Here is a 26,011-nt window from a genome sequence, read left to right as displayed (position 1 = left end):
AAGTCCTCAGCTCCTAAATATCTGATCAGCTGGTAATCACATTCCTGTTGAGTGACAAAGGGGCCCATTTCCCTGGCCGTCTTTGTACTGTTGAAAGTACTACTATAAGAAAACTTTCACAAAAGGAATTGACCCTGAGTGGTGACAGAGAGAAGAGTCAGGCAAAAAGAATAAATACATACTATGTTAGTAAAACAAACTGTTTATAAGCAAAAAGTTGTGGGTTTTTCAGGGCCATATAAAGAGGTGCCCAATGCGAGGTTGTTTATCATGTTTTAACACAACAATGGAAGAACATTTATTTTTTCTGTCATAGAGAAATCTTGATAGACTATTTGGAACAATTTAAGGTCTGCCTGATATAACAAGGATAAGATATCATAGGGCCGTGGTGGCGAGCCTATGTCACGTGTGCCACAGGTGGCACGCAGAGCTCTCTCTGTGGGCATGCACGCCATTGCCCCAATCCTAGGCCTTCAGCTGGGTTTTATAAAACCTTCTTGCTTTAGGCCTCCGCCGCCATGTACAAAAAAAAAGGTTCAATCAATCAATCAATTTCAACTTCTCGCAGAAAAAAAAAAGATCTCGCAAAGTTGGAATTGATTGATTGAACTTTTTAGTCCACCCAGTCTGCCGTTACCACTGAAGCCACGCCCACCCAATGGGCCATGCCCACCCAGCACCCAACGATACATAAGTAGGTTTTGGGTTGCAGTTTCGGCACTCGGTCTCTAAAAGGTTCGCCATCACTGCCATAGGGGATATCTGTTAGGGGAGTAAACAGGTGGTCAAGGTGACCACACAGAGAGCCATGTCCACTTCCTCAAGAGTCACCAGCTCAAGTTCATCCAGATCACACCAACAGACAGTGCCACAGGCACCTTGGCCCGTCCTATTCAGTCATAGTCAAGGTCGCATTAAGTGTCTGAGCAACTTTATTAACCAAAGAGGCGGAGTGATCTTCACACTCACCCATCAGATGTTCCGAGGGATCCTTCCTAACCAGAAGGGACCAGGTCTCCCTAAGTAGACCTACTGGATGGCTATCGGCATATGCAACTAAGTGGGAATGGGAAGAAAATGAACTTTCTCTGCAGAGTGAATGCAAAGCGGGGTGTCCTTGTGTCTTTTGCTTCAAGCACTCGGTGCTTTGGGCCCCCTTCTTTCCTTTTCCCAGCGGCTCTTGGTGGTTCAGCAACCCCAGATGGTGAAACCACCAAGTGAGGCTCCTGAACAGCAACAAAAGGTGCACCAGACGGAGAGAAACTGCAGATGTTCACCTCCAGAGCTTCCAAGAATAGCAACTGTACGTTTGAACAACTTCTTGGAAAATGTCTGGGGGGGACCAGATCTTGGGGGGACTTTGTCAGAGGGTTGGGGAAAACCACCACTTCTGGTATATTCATCAGGGATATGATTTAGTTCATACCTGAGTGGCCTAGTGTTTTTCCCTACTTTCTTCCATTTAAGCCTAAATTTTGCAACGAGAAGCTGATGATCTGAGCCACAGTCAGCTCCTGGTGTTGTTTTTACTAACTGTATAGAGTAGTGATAGCGAACCTTTTAGAGACCGAGTGCCCAAACTGCAACCCAAAACCCACTTATGTATGGTCGGATGCCGGGTGGGTGTGGTCAATTGAGTGGGTGTGGCCCATTGGCTGGGCATGGCCCATTGGCTAGGCGTGGCCCATTGGCTGGGCATGGCTGCGCTGGTAATGGCAGACTGGGTGAGATTAAAAGTTCAATCAATCAATTCCAACTTTGCAAGATCTCCCCCCCCCCCGTGAGAAATTGATTGATTGATTGAACCCTTTTTTTTTTTTTTTGCACACGGCAGTGGAGGCCTAAAGTGAAAAGGTTTTATAAAACCCAGTTGAAGGCTTGGGGCTGGGGTGACAGTGCGTGTGCCCACAGAGAACGAAATAAGATTTTTTTGGCATGATCTGTTTTTTCCCTTTTTTTGATAGTTGCAAGTCTTAGTTCATTCTAAGCCTCAGCTTTCCTGGATTCATGTTCACAGATTCTGGCTATATGCTGGTATTCTGCCTTAATTATGCTTGCTCTTTCCTTTTTATTCTTATTGTTTTTGTCTTTCAGCTTATCAGAGAATTCTTTATGCAACCATATGGCCTTCTTCTTTAATTTCTTATTTCTAATTTCTCTTTTTTTCAGTGGTGTTATGTTGACCTGGGCTTTTATAATCACATTTTTCAGAGTTTCCCAAGGTTCTTATTTTTCCCTTTAAGATTTTCATCCATGGAATCTTTCCCAAGCTCTTAAGTTTGTTGAAATCAGCTCTTTTAAAATCTAGTTTGATTTTGTTCTATTGCTTGTGTACATATTATGTTGAATTTCAATATACACAGTGGGTCTGACCTGTGCAATGTATTTTATTATATGTACTGATGTATTGCTTCTTACTTAGAACAAGATGGCCCTGAGGGTGAGTATGTCTTGTATCTATGTGTATGTATATATTGATGAATCGTTTTTGTTCATGTATTTATGTATTGCTTTTTATTTAGACCAAGATGGTCCTGAGTATATTTTGCATCTCTTGGTCTGTATGTATAATAATGAAGCGTTTTCATCCATGTATTTATGTATTGCTTCTTATTTAGAACAAAATGACCCTGAGGGTGAGTATATTTTGCATCTATTCATGTGATTATCTTGCACAGCCTGTAATCTATTGATATGATTGACCTTGCATAGCCAGTAACATATTTTATTATATGTATTGACAGACTGTTTTTTGGGGGGAGGAATATTTTATTAATTTCTAGTTTTACACTTGTAAATACTTAATAAACAATGAGGTGTGAGAGTTCCTTTGTCATTCAGTGATACATACTAACTTTCACTCAAAATACCAATACTACACCATCCAATATTTCTCTGGTTCTCTTTTCTTCCAATAATAATCATTTTTCCACCAGGTACTGATGGGTTAACAGCAATTTATTATAAGATGCTATCTGAAGAAATGATAGAACCATTAAAGGAACTTTTTAATGATATCTTATCCGGAGCAGAGTTACCTCTATCTTGGAGAACGGCCTTCATATCATTGATTCCAAAGGAAGACCAGGATTTGTCCCAACCTAGAAATTACAGGCCTATATCTCTTTCAAATACAGATTACAAGATTTTTGCAAAGATATTGGCAAATAGATTAATGCAGGTTTTGAAACAATTGATTCATACTGACCAATCTGGATTTATAATGGGAAGATATATGAAAAATAATGTAAGACAAATTGTTAATTTAATAGAGTGTTTGGATAAGAGCAACTAAATCCCTGCTGCTTTAATATTTATAGATGCTGAGAAAGCTTTTGATCAATTAGATTGGAAATCTTTATTGAAAGTCGTAGAGGAAATGAATTTTGGAGATAATTTTTTGTATGCTCTCAAGGCCATATACCAGCAACAATCGGCACAATTGGGATTAACAGACGTATTTAAAATAGGAAAAGGTACAAAACAGGGTTGTCCTTTATCCGCCTTGTTGTTTGTATTAACAATGGAGATTTTACTTATTAAAATTTGAGATTCATCTAGATTAAAAGGAATAAAAATAAGTAAGATTGATTACAGGCTGAGAGCTTTTGCTGATGATTTGGTTGTGACGTTATCCCATCCAACAGATTCGGTCAAAGATTTGGTTGAAATTTTAGCACAGTATGGACAGGTCTCTGGTTTTAAGGTGAATAAGAATAAAACTAAAATATTATTGAAAAATATGTCTATGAAGGGAAAAGATTTTATAGCTGAAGCAACAGGTTATGAAGTAGTTAATAAGGTTAAGTATTTAGGAGTATATATTACAACATCTAATGGGAAATTGTATAAGAACAATTATGAATGCTTATGGGTTAAAGTACAAAAAGACTTAAATGATTGGCAAAAACTGCAACTATCGTTACTGGGGAGAATTTCAGTAGTAAAGATGAATGTTCTACCAAAGTTTCTTTTTTTGTTTCAGATGATACCTATTTTAAAGAAGGATGCTAATTTGGATGAGTGGCAGAAGGGTATCAATAAATTTATTTGGGGTGGGAAGAAATCAAGGGTAAAGTTTAAGATTTTACAAGATGCTTGAGAAAGAGGTGGATTTAAAGCACCTAATTTGAAATTATTAGTAAGTGACTGGCTTAATTTAACAAATAAAAATATTCTTGTTCTTGAAGGGTGGGATTTATTATATGGTTGGCATGCATACTTAATTTTTGATAAGAAAGTAGTTTGGGTCTTTAAGTCACACATTTTAAGAAATGCTCTACTTCGAGTTTGGAAGAAATATTATTATAAGTTAAATTATAAAATACCTATTTGGGGGATTCCTGGAGAAGCAATTCAGGGGGTTTCTAAGAGGATGAATTTTGATAATATTTTGTACAAAGAGTTACTTATTTGATCGGGTACTGATTGGCAACTAAAGTCTTCAGATGTGTTAAGGCAAGAAAATATTTTACAATCGTGGTTTCAATATTTGCAAATAGTGCAGAGGTGGACTTTAGATAAGAAAGTGGGAATTACTTTAGTAGATGAACATTTGGTAATTCAGATTAAGGATCAGAAATATGCCCATATCAAAAGAATTTACAATGAGTTAATAAAACTGGACTCGGAAACAGAGTTAGTAAAAGATTGTATGATTAAATGGGCCCAGAATATTCAGGAACCGATTTCATTGGATTTATGGGAGGTAATTTGGCTTAGAAATGTTAAATTTACACAGGCTCAAAACTTGAGGGAAAATTTTTATAAAATGTTTTATAGATGGCATCTGGATTCTAAAAAGTTGTCTTGTATGTACCCGAACCTGCAACCTAAATGTTGGAGATGTGGTTGCTTGGATGCAACCTATTTTCATGTTTGGTGGACTTGTAAAAATATTAAAGCCTTCTGGATTATGATTTGGTGGAACATTCAAAAGGTTTTTAAAAGGAAGATTAAGTTTACTCCCCAGTTGTTTCTTTTGGGTATTTTTGTGGATTTTGATGCTAAAGAAACTATCTTAATGTTGAATTTAATAATAGCAGCAAGATTATTGGTGGGTCAATATTGGAAGAAGGATTCTCTGCCTTCTTTAGAAGAATGGGTACCGTATATGCCGCTGTATTAGGCGACCTGGCGTATAAGACGACCCCCGTCTTTATAGCCAGGCCGCATTCCTAGAACGTCGTCTTATACGCCAGAAACTACCAGTATTTCCGGCGTATAAGACGACTCGGCGTATAAGACGACCCCCGTCTTTGGTGCCGATTTCAGCGCTCGCGGAAGTCGTCTTATACGCCGGCAGTTACGGTATTTAAGGTTTCTAATTTAGCAGAAATGGCTAAAATTTCTGCTTATTTAAAGGACCATTCACAAGAGAGATATTTTAATGTATGGAGAAGATGGATAGAATATGTTCAGAAGAAGTATGGAACTATAAAGTTTCACTTATTTTATGAGTAATGAATTTGTTTATAAACTTATGATGTTAAAGTTTGAAGAGAGTTAAGGGTTAGTATGATTTTGGTTATTGTATAATTAGTAAACTTAAATAGATTATGTTTAATATGTTTGTACAACCCTGTACTTGGCTCTGGAAGTCGGGGGGGAGGGGGGTGGGGGGAAGATGGGTTCAAGTTTAAGTAGCTCAGATAAGTAGAAATAGTTTTATTGTATATAATATTGATGTTTTAATCTGGAGAGAGGAATTGCTCGGGCATTTCCCCTGAACCGCATCTGGAGCGAGAAGATAGGAAGAAGGGGAGAAGCAAGTAGGAAGGGTGAGGAGGAGGAGGAGAAGGGGAGAGTGAGGAAGAGAAAGAAGAGGGAAAGAGAGAAGTAGGTTAGAGGGTGGATGCGGTTTGGGGGGAAATGGGTGAGCAATACCGAAGGTTGTGTGTATCAATTTGCTTTATTCTTTATCTGAAGTATTTTTATGAATGTAATGTATTGTAAAACTGAAAATAAATTTTTTTTTTACAAAAAAAATATCATTTTTCCACACTAGGCAAATACAATTCTTACTACTATTAATACCCATGCCATTAAATATAAACATCTTCATCCCATTTTCCTAATATTATACATAATATCAATTTATAATATCTTCTCTTAGCCAAAACATATCTCAGATGTATTTGCAATCAAAGTTCCCTTATTCAATATGTATCCTGTTTTTTTTTCTTCTTGTTCTATTTTAATTTCCCTTCAATATTCAAAATAATGTTATCGATTATCATTTTTCTCATAGTTAATTACATTTGGGTAACTAAAAGTTTCCTTCATACCGACCCACTTAGTATTTTCATATTTCCCATCTTATAAAAAATTATGTTGTCCTCGTTACAAATCACATCCTTCTAGTTTGTAGTGGTCTTTTTATCTCTATCAATTGTCTATTTTTTTATTCATATTCAAATCCCTTAGATAGTATCATACCTCATCCAATTAGTCAGGACCTCTATTTTCTTCAGTCTTACTCTAGCTTTCTTCCTTTGCCAAATAACTTTCCAAGTCAGTATATTTAGATCACCAAGTGTTTCTTCCTCTGTTTCTCTATGTATTATTTGGAATTTAAAAAAAGACAATTTAATTAAAGTAAAAACACTTAATTCCTTTATATTCAGACAGACTATTTTTATTCATAAAACATAGAACACAGAATAACAGAGTTGGAAGGGACCTTGGAGGTTATCTAGTCCATCCCCTTGCTCAGGCAGGAAATCCTACACCATTTCGGACAAATGGCTGTCCAGTCTCTTCTTAAAAACTTCCAGGGTTGGAGCATTCACCGCTTCTGGAGGCAGGTTGTTCCACTGGTTAACTGTTCTGTCAGGAAGTTTCTCTTTAGTTCTAGGTTGCTTCTCTCCTTGATTAGTTTCCATCCATTGTTTCTTGTCCTGCCCTCAGGGGCTTTGGAAAAGAGGTTGATCCCGTCTTCTTTGCGACAGCCCCTCAAATACTGGGACACTGGCTTGGGTTTCCATCCTGCTTCACCCCTTGGGTTTAGCCCCTCATGGAAAGCCACCCCTTACCCACCACACCCTCTTCCCCCGCTCCCTGCAGACAATGATCAGGTGACAGGATTCATTGGTTCAGCCAGGAGATTGGCTGCTTTCTTTCTCTCTGGCAGATATTCTCCAGGACCCCCAAGAAGGATGTTCTCCATGGTGCTGCCCTGAGATTTTGCCACCATCCAGGAATAGATCTCTCTGCCCCTCCCCCCCAGCAATCCCTGTATTTGGAGGTTGAAAGAGCCCCAAGAAATGTAAAGGTCCTAGTATCAGGAACCATAATTTTTTTGTCTTTAGTTAATTTACTTTCCCAGGAATGGGGAGGGGTTGGGGGTGCCATCTTCATGTCCTTTGCTTCATGCGCTGTCTGGGGCACTGTACTTCTTTGCTCCTTGACTTACACACCTGCGCAATTTCACATCTGTTGCTGCTGCACCAACCTCAGAGCCTGAAACCGCCAAGGGAGGCTCTTAAAGAGAAATGAGAGGGCAACAGATGGAGAGAGACGGCACAGGTGTTCCTCACCAAAGCTGAGAACAGCCATGGTTAGCAGCTTCATGGAGGTTAACTAGAGTGGGGAGGGGCACAAGAGGAGGGGCTTCTTCCAGGGGGTTAGGAAAGTCCCACCCTGGGCCTCTCTCCTCCCCATAGCATCCTTCCATAAGCAGGACATCCAGAGTTTATTGAGGGTTCCTGTAGACCAGGTTGATCCAGGATAAGATAAGATGAAGCTCCGCTTCATTTGGAACACGGAGCTGTGCTGTGAAGGGCTTTGGAAGGCAATCACACACACACACACACACACACACACACACACACACACACTCAAAACCACACTTGGAGGACTTTTCCTTCCCTCTGCCTTAAGATCTCCCCCCTTCTGGGCTTGCTGGTTTGTACACCTGCCATTCCCCCCCCCCCCAATGCTTCCAGGAAGGTAGGGGGACAAGCCTTTTTGGGCACCTGATACCTCTAGAGCAGTGTTTCCCAAACTTGACAATGTTAAGGCATGAGGACTTCAACTCCCAGAATTCCACAGCCAGCAACGCTGGCTGTGGAATTCTGGGAGTTGAAGTCCACATGCCTTAACATTGTCAAGTTTGGGAAACACTGCTCTAGACAGTCTCCAGGGGCAGCCCCAGGAACAACCCTGCCTGGCAGTCTAAGCTTCTGGGGATTTTCCAGCCCAAGAACCTTTTTTCCAGCTTCTCTTTCTCAAAAGTCTCACCTCTGCACAATAAGCCACAATTATTGGTGGGATGGTTTACCTTTTTTGTTGTGCACAGCACTTAAAGGATTACATCCACACCAATATTCTTTGACTCTCACTCTCTCCCGCTCCCTGAGTGTTTGGTCACAGTATCTATTAGATAGATACTGCATTATAGAGAGGATCTGCAATGCAAGGAGAAGCAGCTAAACCTCGTGGGGGGCTAAGCCCCCCTCCCCTCCCCCCAAGACCTTAAGGGGATTTGCCCCAGGTGAGCCCCTCCCCTCCCCCCAAGACCTTAAGGGGATTTGCCCCAGGTGAGCCTTTCCTAGAGATTGTGGCTTTGCGACCATAAATCTCCCAAAGAGGAAAAGGAAAGAACAGAAGACTCCAAGAGGGGAAGCAGAAGGGGACAGGAGGGATGGAAAGGAGGAAGGGAGGAAAGGGGAAGAGGAAGGGGAGGGGAAGAGGAAGAGGAAGAGAGGAAAGGGAAAGGGGAAGGGGAGAAGGAAGGGGTAGGGAAGGAGGAAGGGAGGAAAGGGAAGGGGAGGGAAGGAGAAGGAAGGGAGAAAGGGGAAGGGAAGGAGGAGGGGAGGGAAGGAGGGAGGGAGGAAAGGGAAATGGAGGGAAGGGAAGCGGAAGGGAACGAGGAAGGGAGGAAAGGGAAGGGGGAAAAGGGAAGGGAAGGAGAAGGGAGGGAGGAAAGGGGAGGGGAGGAGGAGGGAAGGGAAGGGGGGAGGAAAGGAAAGGGGAAGGGAAAGGGAAGGGGAAGAGGAAGGGAGGAAAGGGGAAGGGGAGAAGGAAGGGGTAGGGAAGGAAGGGAAGGAGGAAAGGGAAGGGGAGGAAAGGAGAAGGAAGGGAGAAAGGGGAAGGGAAGGAGGAGGGGAGGGGAGGGGAGGGAAGGAGGGAGGGAAGAAAAGGAAGGAGGGAAGGGAAGCGGAAGGGAACGAGGAAGGGAGGAAAGGGAAGGAGAAGGGAGGGAGGAAAGGGGGGAAAGGGAAGGGAAGGAGGAAGGGAGGAAAGGGAAGGGGAGGGGAGGAGGAGGGGAGGGAAGGGAAGGAGGAAGGGGGGAAAGGGAAGGGGGAAAGGGAAGGGAAGGAGAAGGGAGGGAGGGAGGAAAGGGGAGGGGAGAAGGAGGGGAGGGAAGGAGGGAGGAAAGGAAAGGGGAAGGGGAAGGGGAGGGGAAGAGGAAGGGAGGGAAGGAGAAGGGAGGGAGGAAAGGGGAGGGAGGGGAGAGGAGGAGGGAAGGGGAGGGAAGGGAAGAAGGGAGGAAAGGGGAAGGGAAGGGAAAGGGAAAGGGAGGAAAGGGAAGAGGAAGAGGAAGGGAAGGAGGAAGGGAGGGAAGGGAAGGGAAGGGAAGGAGGAAGGGGGGAAAGGGAAGGGGGAAAGGGAAGGGAAGGAGAAGGGAGGGAGGGAGGAAAGGGGAGGGGAGAAGGAGGGGAGGGAAGGAGGGAGGAAAGGAAAGGGGAAGGGGAAGGGGAGGGGAAGAGGAAGGGAGGGAAGGAGAAGGGAGGGAGGAAAGGGGAGGGAGGGGAGAGGAGGAGGGAAGGGGAGGGAAGGGAAGAAGGGAGGAAAGGGGAAGGGAAGGGAAAGGGAAAGGGAGGAAAGGGAAGAGGAAGAGGAAGGGAAGGAGGAAGGGAGGGAAGGGAAGGGGGAAAAGGGAAGGAAAGGGGAGGGGAAGGGAGGGAGGAAACGGAAGCCAAGGGAGAGTCCCCTGGAGCTCTTGCCGAAAGTCTTATCCAACAAACGAACACGGGATTCTCCTATTTCTAATCACAAAATGCCCGTTCACGGAACACGCGTCCCCAGCTCGTCTGCCTGCTAACCTTGGCTGCTGGTCATCCTCTAGTCCAGAGCGGATCGCCGCGCATGGAGGGGCCGCCTCCGGCTAGGACCCCCCCCCTTCCTGGGGGTGGAGAAAGAGAGAGAAAGAGAGCGGCGGAGTTTCGCGGACACGCAGACTTTGCACCGGGGGGGGGGGGGAGGAGAATCTCGGGTGTTTCTCCTCCTCCTCCTCCGGGATCTGACTCGTGAAGCAAGGGACAAGCCCAGCCTACCTCACAGAGTTCTTGTGGGCACCAATGGGGAGAAATGCTTTGGTGATCTTTGGAAAAAAAGGGGCGGGGACAAAAGGTGCCAGGCGTGAGTGAGGCCATCAGGACGGGACCCGGACCGGCGCGGCGCCTGAGCGGCTTTTTCCCCGAGCGGACGGGGGGGGGCGCCTGGTTGGAGGCCGATGCCGCTGCCCCGGGCGCCCCTCTTGCTCCTGGGAGTTGCGTTGGGGTCCTTCGTGCTCGGGGCTTTGTGCGGTGAGTGTGCGACGGGGAGGAGGCGCCTGTCCTGGGCCGGGTCTTTCTCTCCCCCATTCCCCCCCCCCTCAATCCCAAACTCTTTTTCCCAGAAGGGAAAAAAACGTCTTCCATCTCTCGCGCTTCAGCCAGCCTCGTTTCCAACCTTTAGTAACTGATTTGTAAACGGCTCCCGTTGTGGAGAATAGGGAATAAAAGTGAAGAGAGAAATTTCAGACTTTAGTAAGGTGACCAACTTTTTTACAGCAAAAAGGAGGACACGAATAAATTTAAGAAAAAAATATCGTAAATAAAAGAAACATTGTATTTATTGCAACAATAATACAGAATACACTATATGCATAACAAAAAACATTTGTAACAATAACATTTTATATTGTAATTATGCTTACATGCCTATTAATTATTTAAATGAGTACTTTTTCCATTGAATGAATATTTTTTGTCAATGTATCATCTTCTAACAATATATTGGAAATATCTGAACAAGAAATATCCTTCATATTGAATTTTACGGCAAGCGCTGCAGCTAGATTATCAATATTCAATCTCGATTGCTCACTTGTCCAAAAATCTACATGGCTGGACTGCACGGGGGTGGGCGGCGGAGGCAGGTGTTGTGAGCCAGGCGCTCCAGGATGGCCATGTAGATGCGCAGGGTGAGGTGGTGGCAGTGCAGGTCAGCACTGCGTAGACCACCAGCTGGCGCAGCCCATGGAAGGTCAACTGGCCGCTGCGCCCCCACCCACAGCCGCCCCGCCAACACTGCTACCCTGCCGTGGAGAGCCGGCCCTACGGCTCGCAAAGCACCAGCCGCGCCAGCTCCGGCCCTGCAGCTGCCCCCCAGCACCATCGCCCCCCCTGCACATCCCCGTAGAGCAGCGGTTCTCAACCTATGGGTCGCGACCCCATTTGGAGTCAAACGACCATTTTAGGGGGGTCGCGAAACAACGCGATCTGCCATTTTCCCCCTCGGGGGCGTGGCCGCGCATGTGCGCCGCACATGGGGGCGTGCCACACATGGGGGTGGTGCCATGCATGCGCGCTGCACATGGGGCAGTGCCATGCATGCGCGCTGCACATAGGGCGGTGCCGCACATGCGCGCTGCACATAGGGGCGGTGCCGCGCATGCGTGGCGTGCATAGGGGTGGCGTCGCACATGGGGGCGGTGCCACGCATGCGCACCGCGCATGGGGCGGTGCCACACATGCGCACCGTGCATGTGGGCAGTGCCGCGCATGCGCGCAGTGCATGGGGGCAGTGCCGCACATGCACGCCGCGCATGGGGGTGCCGCCGTGCATGTGCGTCGCCCCCGCGCATGCGCGGCGCAGCCATGTGACGGGGTCGCCGTCACAAGAAGATTGAGAACCGCTGCCGTAGAGCCAGCCCCACAGCTTGCAAAGCACCAGCCGCGCCGGCTCTGGACCTGCAGCCGCCCCCTAGCTGCTGCAGATTAGTCGTCAAAAAGAGGACATTTAGGAGGACATTTTCGAGAGAGGACAGAACTCACAAAAGGAGGACTGTCCTCCCAAAAGGAGGACGGTATATGGAAAAGGAGGACATTTAGGAGGACACTTTTCAAGGGAGGACAGAACCCAAAAAAATCACCTAACTTTAGCCCTCCATGAGCTCTTCCTTCCTTTCTGCTCCTGACTGGGCAATGGGCCAGGTCCTGCCATCCACTCCACTCTGATCAGCAACCTTTGTCCTTGCTTGGAAAGGCTTCCTCTCTGGGGAACGTTCAGGTCTTTGACTTCTTGTCAACTTCCATGCAAACAGGGCCTCCCTGGTTCTTCCCAAGTGTGGTCTGGGGTCGCTATGGAGGTCGGGCCTACAGTCTGGGAACCTGGAGGGCCCAGAGGGGGTGCAGGAATATCTAAGCCAGATGGGGAGACCCACTTGTTGGGAGGGCTGCTGTGTGACAATAAGATGTTGGAGGGGATGAAATTGCAGTGAAACCCCCCCCCCCAATTCTTCTCCTCTCCCTCCTCCCTCTCCAGGCTCTCCCTCACACTCCCTGAGATACTTCTACCTGCATCTGCCAGAGCCCAGCCAGGGGCTGCCTCAGTTCTCCATTAGGAGCTACCTGGATGACCAGCCCATCGCTCACTATAACAGCCACACCAGGAAGATGGAGCCTCTGGTGCCCTGGATGGAGGAGGGGGACAAGGAGAACTTTCTGGCCCCTGAGAGGGTCTTCAGGGCTGACCTGGAGAAGTTATCAAAACTGGACCACCGTGCTGGAGGTGAGCAGGGGCAGGGCCACCTTTGGCCTCCAATGGTTGCAGAGGACTTGAGATTTTCTTTCCTGCAAAGGAAACACACACAGAGAGACACAAACACACACCTGGTTTTCTCCCTCACCTAGAAATTCTTTTTTTTTTTAACAAATATTTTATTAAGTTTTATCAGGGTAAAAGAGGAATAAGTTCAAGAAAGTTATAACAAAGGAAAACATACAGAAAGGTTACACCAAAGAAAGGGCTAAGTACAATAGTGGAGTTATTCCCCACAATACATCATCACTTCAGCAAGTAGACCCATCCAGGTATACATATTAAATCTTAATAATTAATCTAATGTTAAACAGCTTACAATAACTAATTTTATCTATAATCATATAAATCACAAGTTAGTCAATACCTCTCATTCGTTTTACTAAATAACAATGCTTAATATAATATTGCTAACATATTACTAATTAGTTGTAGTAACTTTAAAATATTACTATATTACTTATTAGTTATAATTTACTTATTATTAATATCACAAATAAGAAAAGGAAGAAAAATTCCTAGGAATAAACATGAAATATAAGTACAAATTATCAATTATCCCTTTGAGTTTCATAACGTTTTCTCATTCTATCACGTTGCTAACCCTTGGTAAAATTTTTCCCATGTTTTAAAGTAAATTGTATCTTCTTTCTCTTTCATTTCTAAAGTTAATCTATCCATTTCTGCCCATTCAAGTTTTTTTGTCATTATAATCTAATCAGATGGTAGGTTTTCATTTTTCCAAAATTGAGCAAATACTATTCTCGCAGCTGTTAACACATGTAATATTAGATACTCATTCTCTTTTACATAATTCAGACCTAATATTCCTAGCAAACACAATTCTGATTTAAATTCTACCTGTATTTTAATCATCTTTTCTATCCACGTATGAATCTTAAACCAAAATTTCTTAGCATTAGGTCATATCCACCAGAGATGGTAATAAGTGCCTGGTTTTTGTTTACATTTTCAACACATATTTGATACATTTTAAAACATTTTCTCTAAGCTAACTGGTGTCATATGCCATCTATAAAACATTTTATATAAGTTTTCCTTATATGCAGCTGCTTTAGTAAATTTAATATTTTTGCCAATCTTCTAAGTCTATAGAGTGACCAAAGTTCCTTGCCCAACACTATCATTGTTTCTTTCACTTGTTGTTCTTCCATCTTCCAATTTAACAAAAATTTATAAAGTTTCTTAATCAAATTTTCATCTGTTTTCAAGAGTATTTTATCTAATGGTGTCTGTTCTTTGTAGAATCCCATTAATTTTGCATCTTTTTCGTATCTTGTTTGAATTTGCAGATATGACCACCATGTTAAATCGATACCATGTTCTCGAAAAGCTTGTCTAATAAGTTTTCCTTCTTTATCTAAAATGTCTTTATACACAACAAGTTTATCATAATTAAATTCGGATACGCAAATGCTTCCATTGTTAAAAGCCACACAGGTATTTTCATATAGATTTTATTTTTAATTCTCTCCCACTCTGAGAGTAATATGTTCCTTATAGCATGAGTTTGAAAGTATTTATGTACTTTATTTTTCTCATACCATAAGAAAGCATGCCAACCCAGTTGCAAATCATGTCCCTCTAAATAAAGAAGTTGTTTATTTCTCAGTGTAATCAGTGTAATCCATTCTTTAAGCCAAAGCAAAATAGCAGCTTGATAGGGAGCCCAAAGCTCCCTCTGTCTTTTGATTCTTGTAACAGTTTAATTTTAATTCTTGCTTTTTTTCCTTGCCATATAAATCTTGTTATTGTTGCATTTAAATCATCCAAAAATTTCTGGCTTAATTTGACAGGAACCGTCTGAAATAAAAATAGTAGTTTAGGTAAAATATTCATCTTAACAGTCGTTATCCTTCCTAACAGTGATAGTTGAAAGTTTTTCCACTTTTCCAAATCTAGTTTTATTTGTTTCAATAGTCTTTCATAGTTGTCTTCTTTTACTGCGGTATATTTTGATGTTAAGTAAATACCTATTTTTTTATATTTTTTTAGCTATCTGGAGATTTGTTTTTTTAACAAGTTGAACTTTCTGTTTTTCTGTTAGATTTCTTGTAAGTACTTTAGTCTTTTCCCTATTTATTTTCAGCCGAGCCACTTCTCCAAATTCCTCTATTTTCTGCAACAGTTTAGTGGCTGTTTAGACCAAATCATCTGCAAAAGCCTGTAGTTTATATTTCTGATCTTTTATCTCCAGCCCTTTAATCTCCACATCTTGTCTAATATTCCTGGACAATAAGAGAATAAATAGCAAGGGAAACAGTGGGCATCCCTGTCTTGTACCTTTTTTTAATATTGAAGTTATCTGTATAGTCTCCGTTTAGTCTCTCTTTGCAGACTGTTTATTGTAAATTGCTTCGATTGCATTTATAAAATTTTCACCAAAGTCCATCACTCGCAGCTGTTGAAACAAAAATTGCCAATTAAGATTATCAAAAGCTTTTTGCGCATCCAAAAATATAAGTGCCATTTGTTTCCCCAGATGCTTTTCATAATATTCCAGCACATTTAAAATAATCCATAAATTATTCTTTATCTGTCTTTTAGGAAAAAAACCATTTTGGTCTGAATGGATAAATTCATTCAAAAATTTCTTCATTCTTTCCACTATTATTGCTGTAAATATTTTATAGTCTACATTTAATAGTGATATTGGCCTGTAATTTTTAATTTCTTTGAGATCAGTATCGTCTTTGAGTATAAGGGAAATATTAGCTTCTGTCCAGGAATTTGGTATTTTCATCACCGAAAAGGTTTCATTACAAAGATCTTTCAGTATCGGGCTTATTATGTCTTATAAGGCTACATAGAATTCCACTGGGAGACCATCAGGTCCTGGAGTTTTATCTTTTTTTCCCCCTTTTTATTGCCTCTGTAATTTCCATCATTGTTATTTTCTCGTGCAGCATATGTTGCATGTTCTCTGATATCTTTGGGAGGTTCGCTTTTCTTAAATACTCCTGTATTGCCTCCTTAGAAACCACCTCCGCCTTGTAAAGTGTCTCATAATAAGCTTTAGCAATTTTTTCCAGTGCATCGTTATGACAGTGTATTTCACCTTTTGAATCTTGTAGTTTACTTACAATATCATTTTTTTCTCTTTCTTTTTTCAGTCTATATGCAAGCCATCTTCCTGGTTTATTGGCATTTTCAAAGAAATTCTGTTTTGAATGTTTTATCTGTTGTGCCCTTGTCTCCATCTCCAATAAATTTAATTTATGTTTTATTAATTCCATTTGTGTCTTCAGCTTCTTCTTTTGTGGATCATTTTGTAACTCAAATTCTAAATTTCTAAATTGTTCTTTCAACTTAAGCTGTGTTTGTCTCTTTTCTTTATTCTTTTTAGCAAGGTAAGTTATAGCCAAATCTCTAAAATAAACTTTTGCAGTGTCCCAAACATTTTGAACAGAGGTTTCTTCTTTCTTATTTAAAAGAGATTTCCATTTCTTTCGTTGCAAATTCTTTTTCTTTCAGTATAGATTTATTCAATGACCATCTTAGTTTTTTCCTAGCTCCTTTCAGAGTCACTTTAATTGGATTATGATCAGCCCAAATATTAGGTTCAATTTCCACCTCTTGTATCATAGTCTTTAAATCATATGAAGTCCCTATCATATCAATTCTTGATCAGGATTTATGCCTATTTGAATAAAATGTATATTGTGCTTTCTCTGGATTCATTTCTCTCCATATGTCTTGTATACACGATTCATCTTTCATCTTTAAAAAAGACTTAGGTAAAGTATTTCCCCCTTTTTTCCTTTGTTTGTGGCTTTTATAATCCCATATTGTGTTGACTATTACATTAAAATCACTGAGTATGCAAAGATTTTTGTAATTTAATTCCACTAGTTTATCATATAATTGCTGAAAAAACTGATCCTGCTTCTTGTTGGGAGCATATATCGCAACCATCAAAATTTGTTTTTGATCCCATGTAATTTCCACCATTAATATTCTCTCTTCTTCATCAACATAAATTTGTTTTGGGTTCATCTTTTCTTTTATATAAAATGCTATTCCTCTTTTCTTTTGCTGTGCTATCTTTGGTTGTTCTAAAATTCTGGAGTGTTGTCTTTTAATATGTGTCTCCTGAAGACAAATTATGTCCATTTTCAATTTTTGTAATCTGTTAAGTATTTTACACCTTTTTGATGGGGAGTTAAGACCATTTATATTTATTGAAAAAAAATCCAATCTCTTTCATAATTTCAATTGTATCTAGACCTCAGTCTTCTGGGGGAGCTTATCTGTCTCAGGTCTTTCAGTCTTACATCTTCCTCTGATTGCATCTGTTTTGATTCCCCCTCCTCCAATTGTTTTGGTACTCCTGCACCCATCGTCTCTTCTGGTTTCTTGGGTTCAAAGTCGCCTTTTTCTAAAAAGGCTCTGTGATTGTTAAAAAATTCCTCTGCTTGGAATGGAGTATCTATTCTGTATCTTTTCAAGTCCCAGAAGATTAATAATCCTTCTGGGACCAGCCATCTAAAATTCACTCCCTTATTAAAGAGTTTCCTCATTAAAAATTGATATTCTCTTCACGCTTCTCTTATCCTTGTGGGAATCTGTTTAAGAACTACAAGTTATTTATCTTTATATTTCAGTGGCTGATCTCTTATTGCTCTCAAGGTCTCATCACGTGTAAATCTTTTGAGAAATCTTACATGGACCTCCCTAGGAACTCTGTTTCTTCTTACATAGCTTGAATTGATTCTGAAAACCTGATCTAGTTCTCTTTTCATTTGATCCATTTCCATTGCAAGCAATTCTGCTAATAATTCACTCATCAATTCCAACAAGTTCTCATCTTTCTCTTCTACAATATTTTGAAATCTTAAAAAGTGTGATGCATTATCCATCTCCATCACTGCCATGCTGCCTCCAGTCCCACGTTAGTTTGTGCCAATCTCTGATTTTCCTGTTGCAACACTTCAATTTTCTGATCGACCACCACTGACTTATCTTCTATTTTTTGCATTCTTTGTTGAGTATCTGCCATCACCTGTTGAAAGGTTTCCATTTTTTTGATCCATTTTAAGATCATTTTTCAAATCTCCATAATTTTTTTCCAAATCTTTTTTCATTTCCATTTTCAGATCATCAATATTTTTGGTTTGAGCTAAAATTGCTTGGAGTATTGCTTGGGTGTCTTTCTGTTGAGATTCTTGTTGTAGAAAAGTAGTGATTGATTTCTGAGGAGCTGGACTCACCGAGGTTGAAGCGGGGGCCGAAGCCCTTCCTCGCCCCTTTAGCTAAATTTGAAGCACTCATCTTCTGATTGTTGTACTTATTTATAATTCACCAAGGAGCCTGGTGGCTAATTATAATCCACCAGGTAGCCCGATGGCCAATTATAATCCAATGCCCTCCTATTACCAGGAGACAAGCGTAGTTTAAGCAAAAAATTAGAACAAATCCTTTAGGGGAATAAAAAAAAATCCTGCATAACCATCCAAAAAAGGAGCAGGAATAAAAAAAAATTGGAAAAAGTGAACAACCAAAAAAAAAAAAATCTCAAAAAAGAAATAGTAAGAGATTTATCTCTAAAAGGCAAGATAAAAAAATCTAACCCTCAAGAAAAGAAAAAAGAGGAGACTTCAAATAAACAGCCAAAAAATAAAATAAAATAAAATAAAAATAAAAGTTGTCAAGAGAAGAGGAATAATATCCAAGTTATAGTCCAATTAAACTTTATCTGTAGCCAGAATAGAAAAAAAGCCAAAAGAAAAAAATTCCCTTCTTCTTTTGTATTTTCCCTTGCTATGGGGAATGAACAGCTAACTAAGAAGTCAGATAAAGAGCTGAACAATCTCTCTCAGTAACTTTTAAAGAGAGATAAAAATGTCTGGGCATGCAGCCAAATGTCTGGGCATTGAGCCAAGTTCCATAGCTGAATACACAAAGTTAGCCACAGAGAACAAAGAGAAGAGGGGGAAAAAGTGCTACAATATAACCACCAGGGGAACTCTGATTCTTTCCCAGGCATTTTTTTAAAAGTATTCAGAGTGAAAACAGTTTTAAAGTTTTTAAAAAAGGAAAAATAATTAGGATGGCTTTCCAAATAAATTATCCTTTATTTTTTAGATTTCTGCAACCAAAGACAAACTTTAAAATAGTCCCAATTAAATTTCTTCCTTAGCAATGGAGTCGCTTAGAACGCTGCCTGTGCGGGAGGGAGGAGAGGCAAAAACCCTCCTCCTTCCTCCTCCAAGCTTCCAGCTTTCCATTAAAGATAGGCTATTTCCACCCAAAAATCCACTTTCCACCAAGAACAGAAAATAGTCTCACCAGACCAGCTGCTTGCTGTCAAAATCAGCTGTTTTCTGTTCCCACGATCAGCTGTTGGTAGCGGCTCACATAAATGTGATCTGCCTTTCTCTTGCTGGTTCCAGGGCAGCCACCCCTCCAGGGTGGCTTTTAGCCCAAATGGGCTCGCCAGCAAAGGAATTTCGGACCCGGGGAACAGATGATCACTCCCCAGAGTCTATATCCAGTGATGACACCGGAAACACTCCCTCACCTAGAAATTCTTCATGGTCTGACGTCAGCCAAACAGGGTTAATTGAAGTAAAAGATCTTTCTCCTTGTGTGATAAAGAGGGGAAGGAGAAATCTGATTTCTCTCCCCAGGTGGGAAGGGGGGAAGACTCTAAGGGTGTCTAGGGAGAAGAATCCTGGACCCTTTTCATTCCCACCCACCCCCTCTGCCTCTCCTTCAGGGCTTCACACCTGGCAGGTGATGTTGGGCTGCGAGCTCATGGAAGATAGGGGCAAAGGAGGGTTTTTCCGCTACAGCTATGACAGGATGGACTTCATCAGCTTCGACAAGGAGGCCCTCACTTGGGTGCCGGCTCAGCCCCAGGCCAGGAAGCTCAAGCGGAAGTGGGAGGATGACCCAGGATGGTCTGAGAGAAACAAATTCTTCCTGGAGGAGACCTGCATTGAGTGGCTGCAGAGATACCTGTCCTGCAAGAATAAGACTCTGCAGAGGATCGGTGAGTGGCAAAGGGGGGTCTCCATTGAGCATGTTTCTGTGTGCTCCCCCCTCCCCATATTGTTTCTCTCCTAAACAGCCAAGGCACCTTTTAAAATATTGACAGAAAAAGGTCATGAAGAATCTCCCATCACATTACAGAAGGAAAATAATCTTCAGTGCCCCGCCCCAAAAAATAAGTACTTTAGAAAAAAGGAAAGTGAGCAAGAAATTCATGCTGAAGGTCTCATTCTATTTCTTCTAAAGCAGAAGAAACAAATGTTTAATCAGAAGGAAATGATCGGTGTATTGTTTATTTCCATCCGAACAAATTTGAACAAATTCAATTTGGGGTCTTAAAATTCAATCAATCCAACAAATTGGGGAATACGTTGGCCAATGTGAGAACGTTACCCCAAATTCTTTGTATCCCTTTCAAAGCTTAATCTAACAAACCCCAATGCCCCATTTTAGGGGCTCCCACAGGTTGAGGCAAGGAGATGGCCCAAGGAGGTCTTGCTATTTAAATCACCTTGCCAGAAACTCTCAAAATCCTTATTTACAAATCCAAACAAGATATGAGAAAGATCTAAAGACAATGGGATTCTACAAAGAACAGATAGAATGACCAAATACTCTTGAAAACAGATGAAAATTTGATTAAGAAATTTTATAGATTTCTGCTAAATTGGACGATGGAAGAAAAACAAGTAAAAGACACAATGATAGTTTGGGCAAAAAAAATTTGGATATTCTATAGACTTAGAAGTTTGGCAAAAGTTATGGGATGGAAATATAAAGCAGCTTCATATAAAGAAAACGTATATAAAATGTTTTATAGTTGGCACATGACAGCAGTAAGGCTAGCAAAAATGTTTAAAAATGTTTCAAATAATTGTTAGAAATGTAAACAAAAGCCAGGTACCTATTACCATATCTGGTGCATATGTCCTAGTGCAAATAAATTTTGGTCTAAGATTCATATTTGGCTGGAAAATATGACTAAAATACAGATAGAATTTAAGCCAGAATTGTTTCTGTTAGGAATACTATGATCTAACTATGGGAAAGACAATGAGTATTTAATATTACGTATATTGACAATTGAGAGAATAGCATTTGCCCAATACTGGAAAAATGAAAATGTACCGCCTGAAGAGATCATAATTAGGAAAATTCTAGAATGTGCAGAAATGGACAGACTAATCCTAGAGATTAAAGAGAAAGAAGACTCAGTTTATTTTAAAACATGGGAAAACTTTTACCAATGGTTAGCAAAACGAATTAGCAAGAAATGATTGTGAAATTTGTTAAGATGATTTATATTTATTGATTAATCGACATGCTTTATAATTATTGCTATTTTTGTTGACTACAGCTACTTATTATTATATTAAGTATCCTCATTGAATATTTGTATCCGGACAATAGTTTGTTCATTAAAGCTTGGAATGTTATTGGGGGCAACCCCATGTTGTACCCACCCCCATCCCAACCCTATCCCTGAACCCCACTCTGAATCCCACTACCCATATCGGTCCTGTTCTTCCCCTACCTTTATAAAACTTAATAAAATATTGTCAAAATTCAAAATCCTGGGAATTGTGTTGTTGCTGTTTCTGCAGAGCCCCCAGTGGGGAAGGTGACTCGCAAGGAGATGGATAACCACCGGGAGGTCCTCATCTGCCAGGCCTTTGGCTTCTACCCCAGGGAGATCCAGGCCACCTGGACCAGGGATGGACAGGTCTGTGACTATGAGACCCTCCCTAGGAACGTGGCCCCCAACTCAGACGGCACCTATTATGTCTGCCTCAGCATTGAGATCGACCCGAAGGAGAGGGACCGTTTTCGGTGTCGCCTGGAGCACCAGGGCTTGCAGGAGCCCCTGATCTTGGCCTGGAAGGAGGAAACAGGTGAGAGGCTCATGGGATTGTGACATGGAGAAGTAGATTTTTCACCAACGTTTGAAACAGTGGGGGGAGGAGGGCAGTAAATATAGTCCTACATTTAGCAATACAGGAGAAGTGATTCCTATCAGGGGAGTTGCAAGTAGTCACTTTAGAGCAGCGGTTCTCAACGTTTGTGTGACGGCGACCCCCGCCACACAAACATTATGCGCATGCGCGGCACGGCGCGCATGGGGGCGGGCCCCCGCGCGCAGTGCGCATGCGCGGCACCACCCCCCGCGCGGCACGCATGGGGGCGGGCCCCCCGCACGCGGCGTGCGCACGCGCGGCGCCGCGCGCACGCGGCGTGCGCACGCGCGGCGCCGCCCCCGGAGGTGCGGCGCCGCCCCATGCGCGGTGCACATGCGTGGCACCGCCCCCCGGAGGCGCGCCGCCCCATGCGCGGCGCGCATGCGTGGCGCCGTCCCCCGGAGGCGCACCACCGCCCCCACGCGCGGCGCGCGTGCGCGGCACCGCCCCCCGGAGGCGCAGCGCGCCCCCGGAGGCGACAAAATGGCGGATCGCCGCGTTTGGCGACCGCACAAAAGAGGTCGATCGACCCCAAATGGGGTCGCGACCCATAGGTTGAGAACCGCTGCTTTAGAGCAAAAGTATGATGAAACAACACACGATAATATAGCAGATGATGAGATATGATGCATAATTGATTGTGCCCTTCCAGGCCATTGGCTCTTCCCTCTGCAGCCTTGGAGGGGAGGGGCTTCCTTCAGGTGGGAGCACTTCCTGGAGGCCAATGCAGATTGGGAAAGGCTTCCATTGTTCAGCATCTCCACTTCAGGGAACTCAACATCTGTCTAATTGAAACCATGTTTCTCCTTCTTTAACCACAGGGTGGCAGACGTTTGTGGGAATTGTGGTAGTCTTGTTGGTCTTAATCTTGGGACTTGGAATTTTCTTCCTGAGTAAGTGAAACACCCCCCTGTCTCTTTCTGGGTTGACTGAGCTGGTATGGATGGGAGAGAGCCTCCCTGAGAATTGCAGACAGGACCCTCACAAGACCCTCCCTCACAAACAGCATTTTGAACATGGATTAGGAAGGAAGAAGAAGATATGTAGCCATTTTTCCATTTCCTGCAAATCTCAATACATCCCCCACATTCTTGTGTGGGAGGAAAACTCTATGGCCTCGATGGACTTGCTTCAGAGGAGCAAATATCAGCAGCTCAGGAGTCCAGGAAAAGTCCCTGAAATGATCTGGGAAGTGCTGGAAATTCCATAATCCTGTCCCTGAAGGAGATCTATTTGCCATGTCTCCTGGCAAAGGGAAGCTCCGATGGGAGGTCCGTGGAGGGAGGGGCCCCATGCCCTCTGCCCCTGCTTGCAATCCCACCTGGGGACAGGCAAGAGCAGGGAGGAAGGTCCAGCGGGGGAAGCTCCCGCTGCTTCTTCTGCTCCTATTCAGAGCAAGAGACACAAGAGGGTGGAAGGAGGCAGGACGTGTCTCCTCAGTTGAGTTTCACCATGTGCATCTCAGCACTTCCTTGTCATTTTTTCAGCCAGGATTTGGAAGTGCTTTGCCACTTCCTTCTTCCAGAACTGGTCTCCTCCTCCGATTGGCTTGCGATTCTCTAACCCAGCCAAACCAAGATCAGCCCAAAGTTGCTGGTTCTTAGATCTGGCTAGCTTAAGATTAGGTCACAAAAGTTGAATCAAGAACCTCTGAGCCCAGAGTATATGGGGAAACACCATCGTGCCCACAAAAAGATTCCAAGAGGTTTAGCATCATTGATGGCGCTCCAGTGCAGGTCCCTGTGGAGGTCTTCAGAATAAATCCTACTCCACCTGAGGCAGGAGTTGCTGCCCCCCCCCCCAAATAAACAAATGGTCTTCTCTTTTTGCCATCCGTCAGGTCGGTGGAAGAGACGCAGAAATGATCTCTATAAGGAAGTGACAACCTGCCATAATCTGATTCCTTCACAAAGCGTTCCTTCTTTCCCCATGCACCCTACAGAAGATGAGACGCAATCAGTGTTGTCACCTGCAAACATCAGGGGTGAGTGTGATTGTTGCCAATTATTGCTGTTATTTAAGGCACAATACCTGAGAATCAAGACCAGAAGGATTGTTGGAGGTGGGGAATTAATCCTCAAAGTGTTTCCAAGGTGGTTGTGTGGGGATCCTCGGCTTCCTCTGATGGGATGCTCTGCAGGGGATGATCCGGCTCAGCTCAGCCTCTCTGGCCCATCAGTTCCGAGGCAGGAGAGAGAAATGGGGAAGGAGCCCAGAGCAGGAATTGGGGCACGCTGGAGAAATGGGGGATTTCTCTCCAGGAAGGACTGGAGGGGAGGGGGAGAAGGAAAAGGGCAGCTGGGGCTATCCAGGAAAAAAAGGCTCCTTGGCCAGGATGAGCTGGAGACACAAGGGAACCCTGGGGGAGAAGTGGGGGGGGCACCAGCAGCTCTTTGTGCAGTGGGGACATTACAATCCTTCCTTCCTCTTTGACTGCTTCTCCCCATGCCTGCTGAGCTTCCAGTGGGTGCAGGAGAGAGCCGAGGGGAGGAGAGAAGAAACACGCCCCCCCCCATGCAAAAGGAAGTGTTGACTTCCTTCCTTTTTTCTCTCTCCCTGAAGCAGAAGCCATCCTGTGGACTGCAAAGGACACAAATTGATCCAGAAATCACTGTGTCATCATTGCGCAGACAAGAAGTAAAGCCGCTCCAGAATCAAAAAATGGAGTTATCTACTGTAGCAGCACTACAGAGGAGAAACAGGAAGAAAACGCATCCATGAACACCAACTAGTAGTCAGAAGACATGATGAAAACTTCTTCATTTCACAATACCTGGATAGACTCAACCATACCTTCAACTGGGAAACTGTGAGCATCCTTAGATCAAGCCAAATCCCAAAAATGCCAGGGAATTCCTGGAGGCCTGCCGCTCGGACAAAGTGGCCATCAACAGGCACATTGAGATAAACACCTACAATCCGAAAACCCAAAAGGAAATAATACCAAAAGGTCTCTTCAGCAGCAATCAATACCTATATGAGCAAAAATTAACATCCGGAATAACACAAGACCAACAATCCAGTAAACAACCTCCCAATCGAGGAATTACCAATACAAACAAGCTAACAGGAACCAGTCCCTGCTGTGTCGGCCACGCCCCCTGGGTGCATGCTGGGGAGGTGTCACCCTTTGTGAGGAATGAAGAAATGCACCATGCCTTGGCGCTTGCCCCGGTCCCACCCCCTTCTGCCAGAGACCCTCAGATCTGTCCCACTCCTGTGCCCAGGCCCCCACAGGCACCCTTGATGCAAACGATGTAGAGCTGGCCATGCCCACCCAGTAGGCCACACGCATTCCATCCACTCCCACCCAGTAGGCCACACCCACCCTGGCTGACCCACATGCCCCCCCCGGAGCATGCTGATGCGGCCCTCAATGAAATTGAGTTGGACACCCCAGATGTAGCACAACGGGGTAACTGTGGCCATTGAATCTATTGGTGTGATTAGCCACTGGTTGACTTGGGACAGTCCAGTTTAATATATTTTAATTTATATATTGAGAGACCATCTCTAGTTAATATATCAAGATATTTATTGCTTATTTAACACATAGAGACTACAGTGGCAAGACACCTTGTATCTACTGATGAGGTCATCCATTGGTTGATCTGGGTTAGATCCACTGGTTGATCTGCTTTGGATCCACTGGTTGATCTGCAATAAATGAAAGTCAGACCATTGGCCTTCCTGCCCAAGCATGCCTGTCCATTAAGGTGGCGGAGCAGATGCTGGTACCCAAGTGGCTGAGGGATGCTTTTGGTGTAGGGATGCTATTGATCAGGACAAGGTCCCCCCATACTCTAGCTGAACTTTAGCTGTTACTATGACTACTGAAGACGTACAGTATTAATGATATTGTTCTTAATGATTGGCATATGTGTGTGTTCATGACTGGTTCATGGCAATGTATGTTTCTCCAACTTGTATTAAAAGGGGGGTCCACTGTGGAGCAGAGACGTCCCATTTTTGAATTTGCTTCCTTAGGAATAAAAGTCTTACACTTTTCCACCTATCAGGTGTGGTTGTTGGGCTTGCACACCAAGGAAAGAAAGTCCCAGTTTTCCCCAGGTATCCTTGGAGCTTTTATGGTACAAAAATATGGCCAAAGATTTTTAAAAACAATTGTTTATGGAGCGATTGGAGAAAAGGATGTGCAGAGCACCAGTTTCCTGAAGAAGGAAGATTTCTGTTAACAAAACTGTGTATTAAAAACAGACAAAAAACAA

The 26,011-nt window shown here is 43.2% G+C and overlaps 2 protein-coding genes across 2 annotated transcripts in view; both read left to right on the top strand.

Annotated features, from left to right (window-relative positions):
- The window catches only part of LOC120303090 (patr class I histocompatibility antigen, B-1 alpha chain-like), a 50,949-nt gene that overhangs the window by 14,533 nt on the left and 10,405 nt on the right, over nucleotides 1–26,011 (top strand). The window lies entirely within an intron of this gene.
- LOC120303094 (zinc-alpha-2-glycoprotein-like) lies at nucleotides 10,405–24,953 on the top strand. Its single transcript, XM_039332263.1, has 7 exons — nucleotides 10,405–10,535; nucleotides 12,538–12,783; nucleotides 19,553–19,828; nucleotides 21,432–21,719; nucleotides 22,604–22,675; nucleotides 23,623–23,766; nucleotides 24,348–24,953. The coding sequence occupies exons 1-7, from the start codon at nucleotides 10,463–10,465 to the stop codon at nucleotides 24,380–24,382; spliced, it is 1,134 nt and encodes a 377-aa protein (XP_039188197.1). The 5' UTR covers nucleotides 10,405–10,462; the 3' UTR covers nucleotides 24,383–24,953.

The sequence above is a fragment of the Crotalus tigris genome, unplaced genomic scaffold (genome assembly GCF_016545835.1).
Source record: "Crotalus tigris isolate CLP2741 ecotype Arizona unplaced genomic scaffold, ASM1654583v1 scf7180000024460.1087499, whole genome shotgun sequence".
NCBI classification, from domain to species: domain Eukaryota; kingdom Metazoa; phylum Chordata; class Lepidosauria; order Squamata; family Viperidae; genus Crotalus; species Crotalus tigris.
This window is presented reverse-complemented; position numbering and strand designations above follow the sequence as displayed.

Excerpts from the sequence above, each read along its gene's own strand:
- LOC120303094 (XM_039332263.1), top strand. The coding sequence starts at position 10,463 with ATGCCGCTGCCCCGGGCGCCCCTCTTGCTCCTGGGAGTTGCGTTGGGG. Across the intron at positions 12,784-19,552 it reads ACTGGACCACCGTGCTGGAG|GGCTTCACACCTGGCAGGTG; the intron begins GTGAGCAGGGGC and ends CCTCTCCTTCAG. Across the intron at positions 21,720-22,603 it reads GGCCTGGAAGGAGGAAACAG|GGTGGCAGACGTTTGTGGGA; the intron begins GTGAGAGGCTCA and ends CTTTAACCACAG.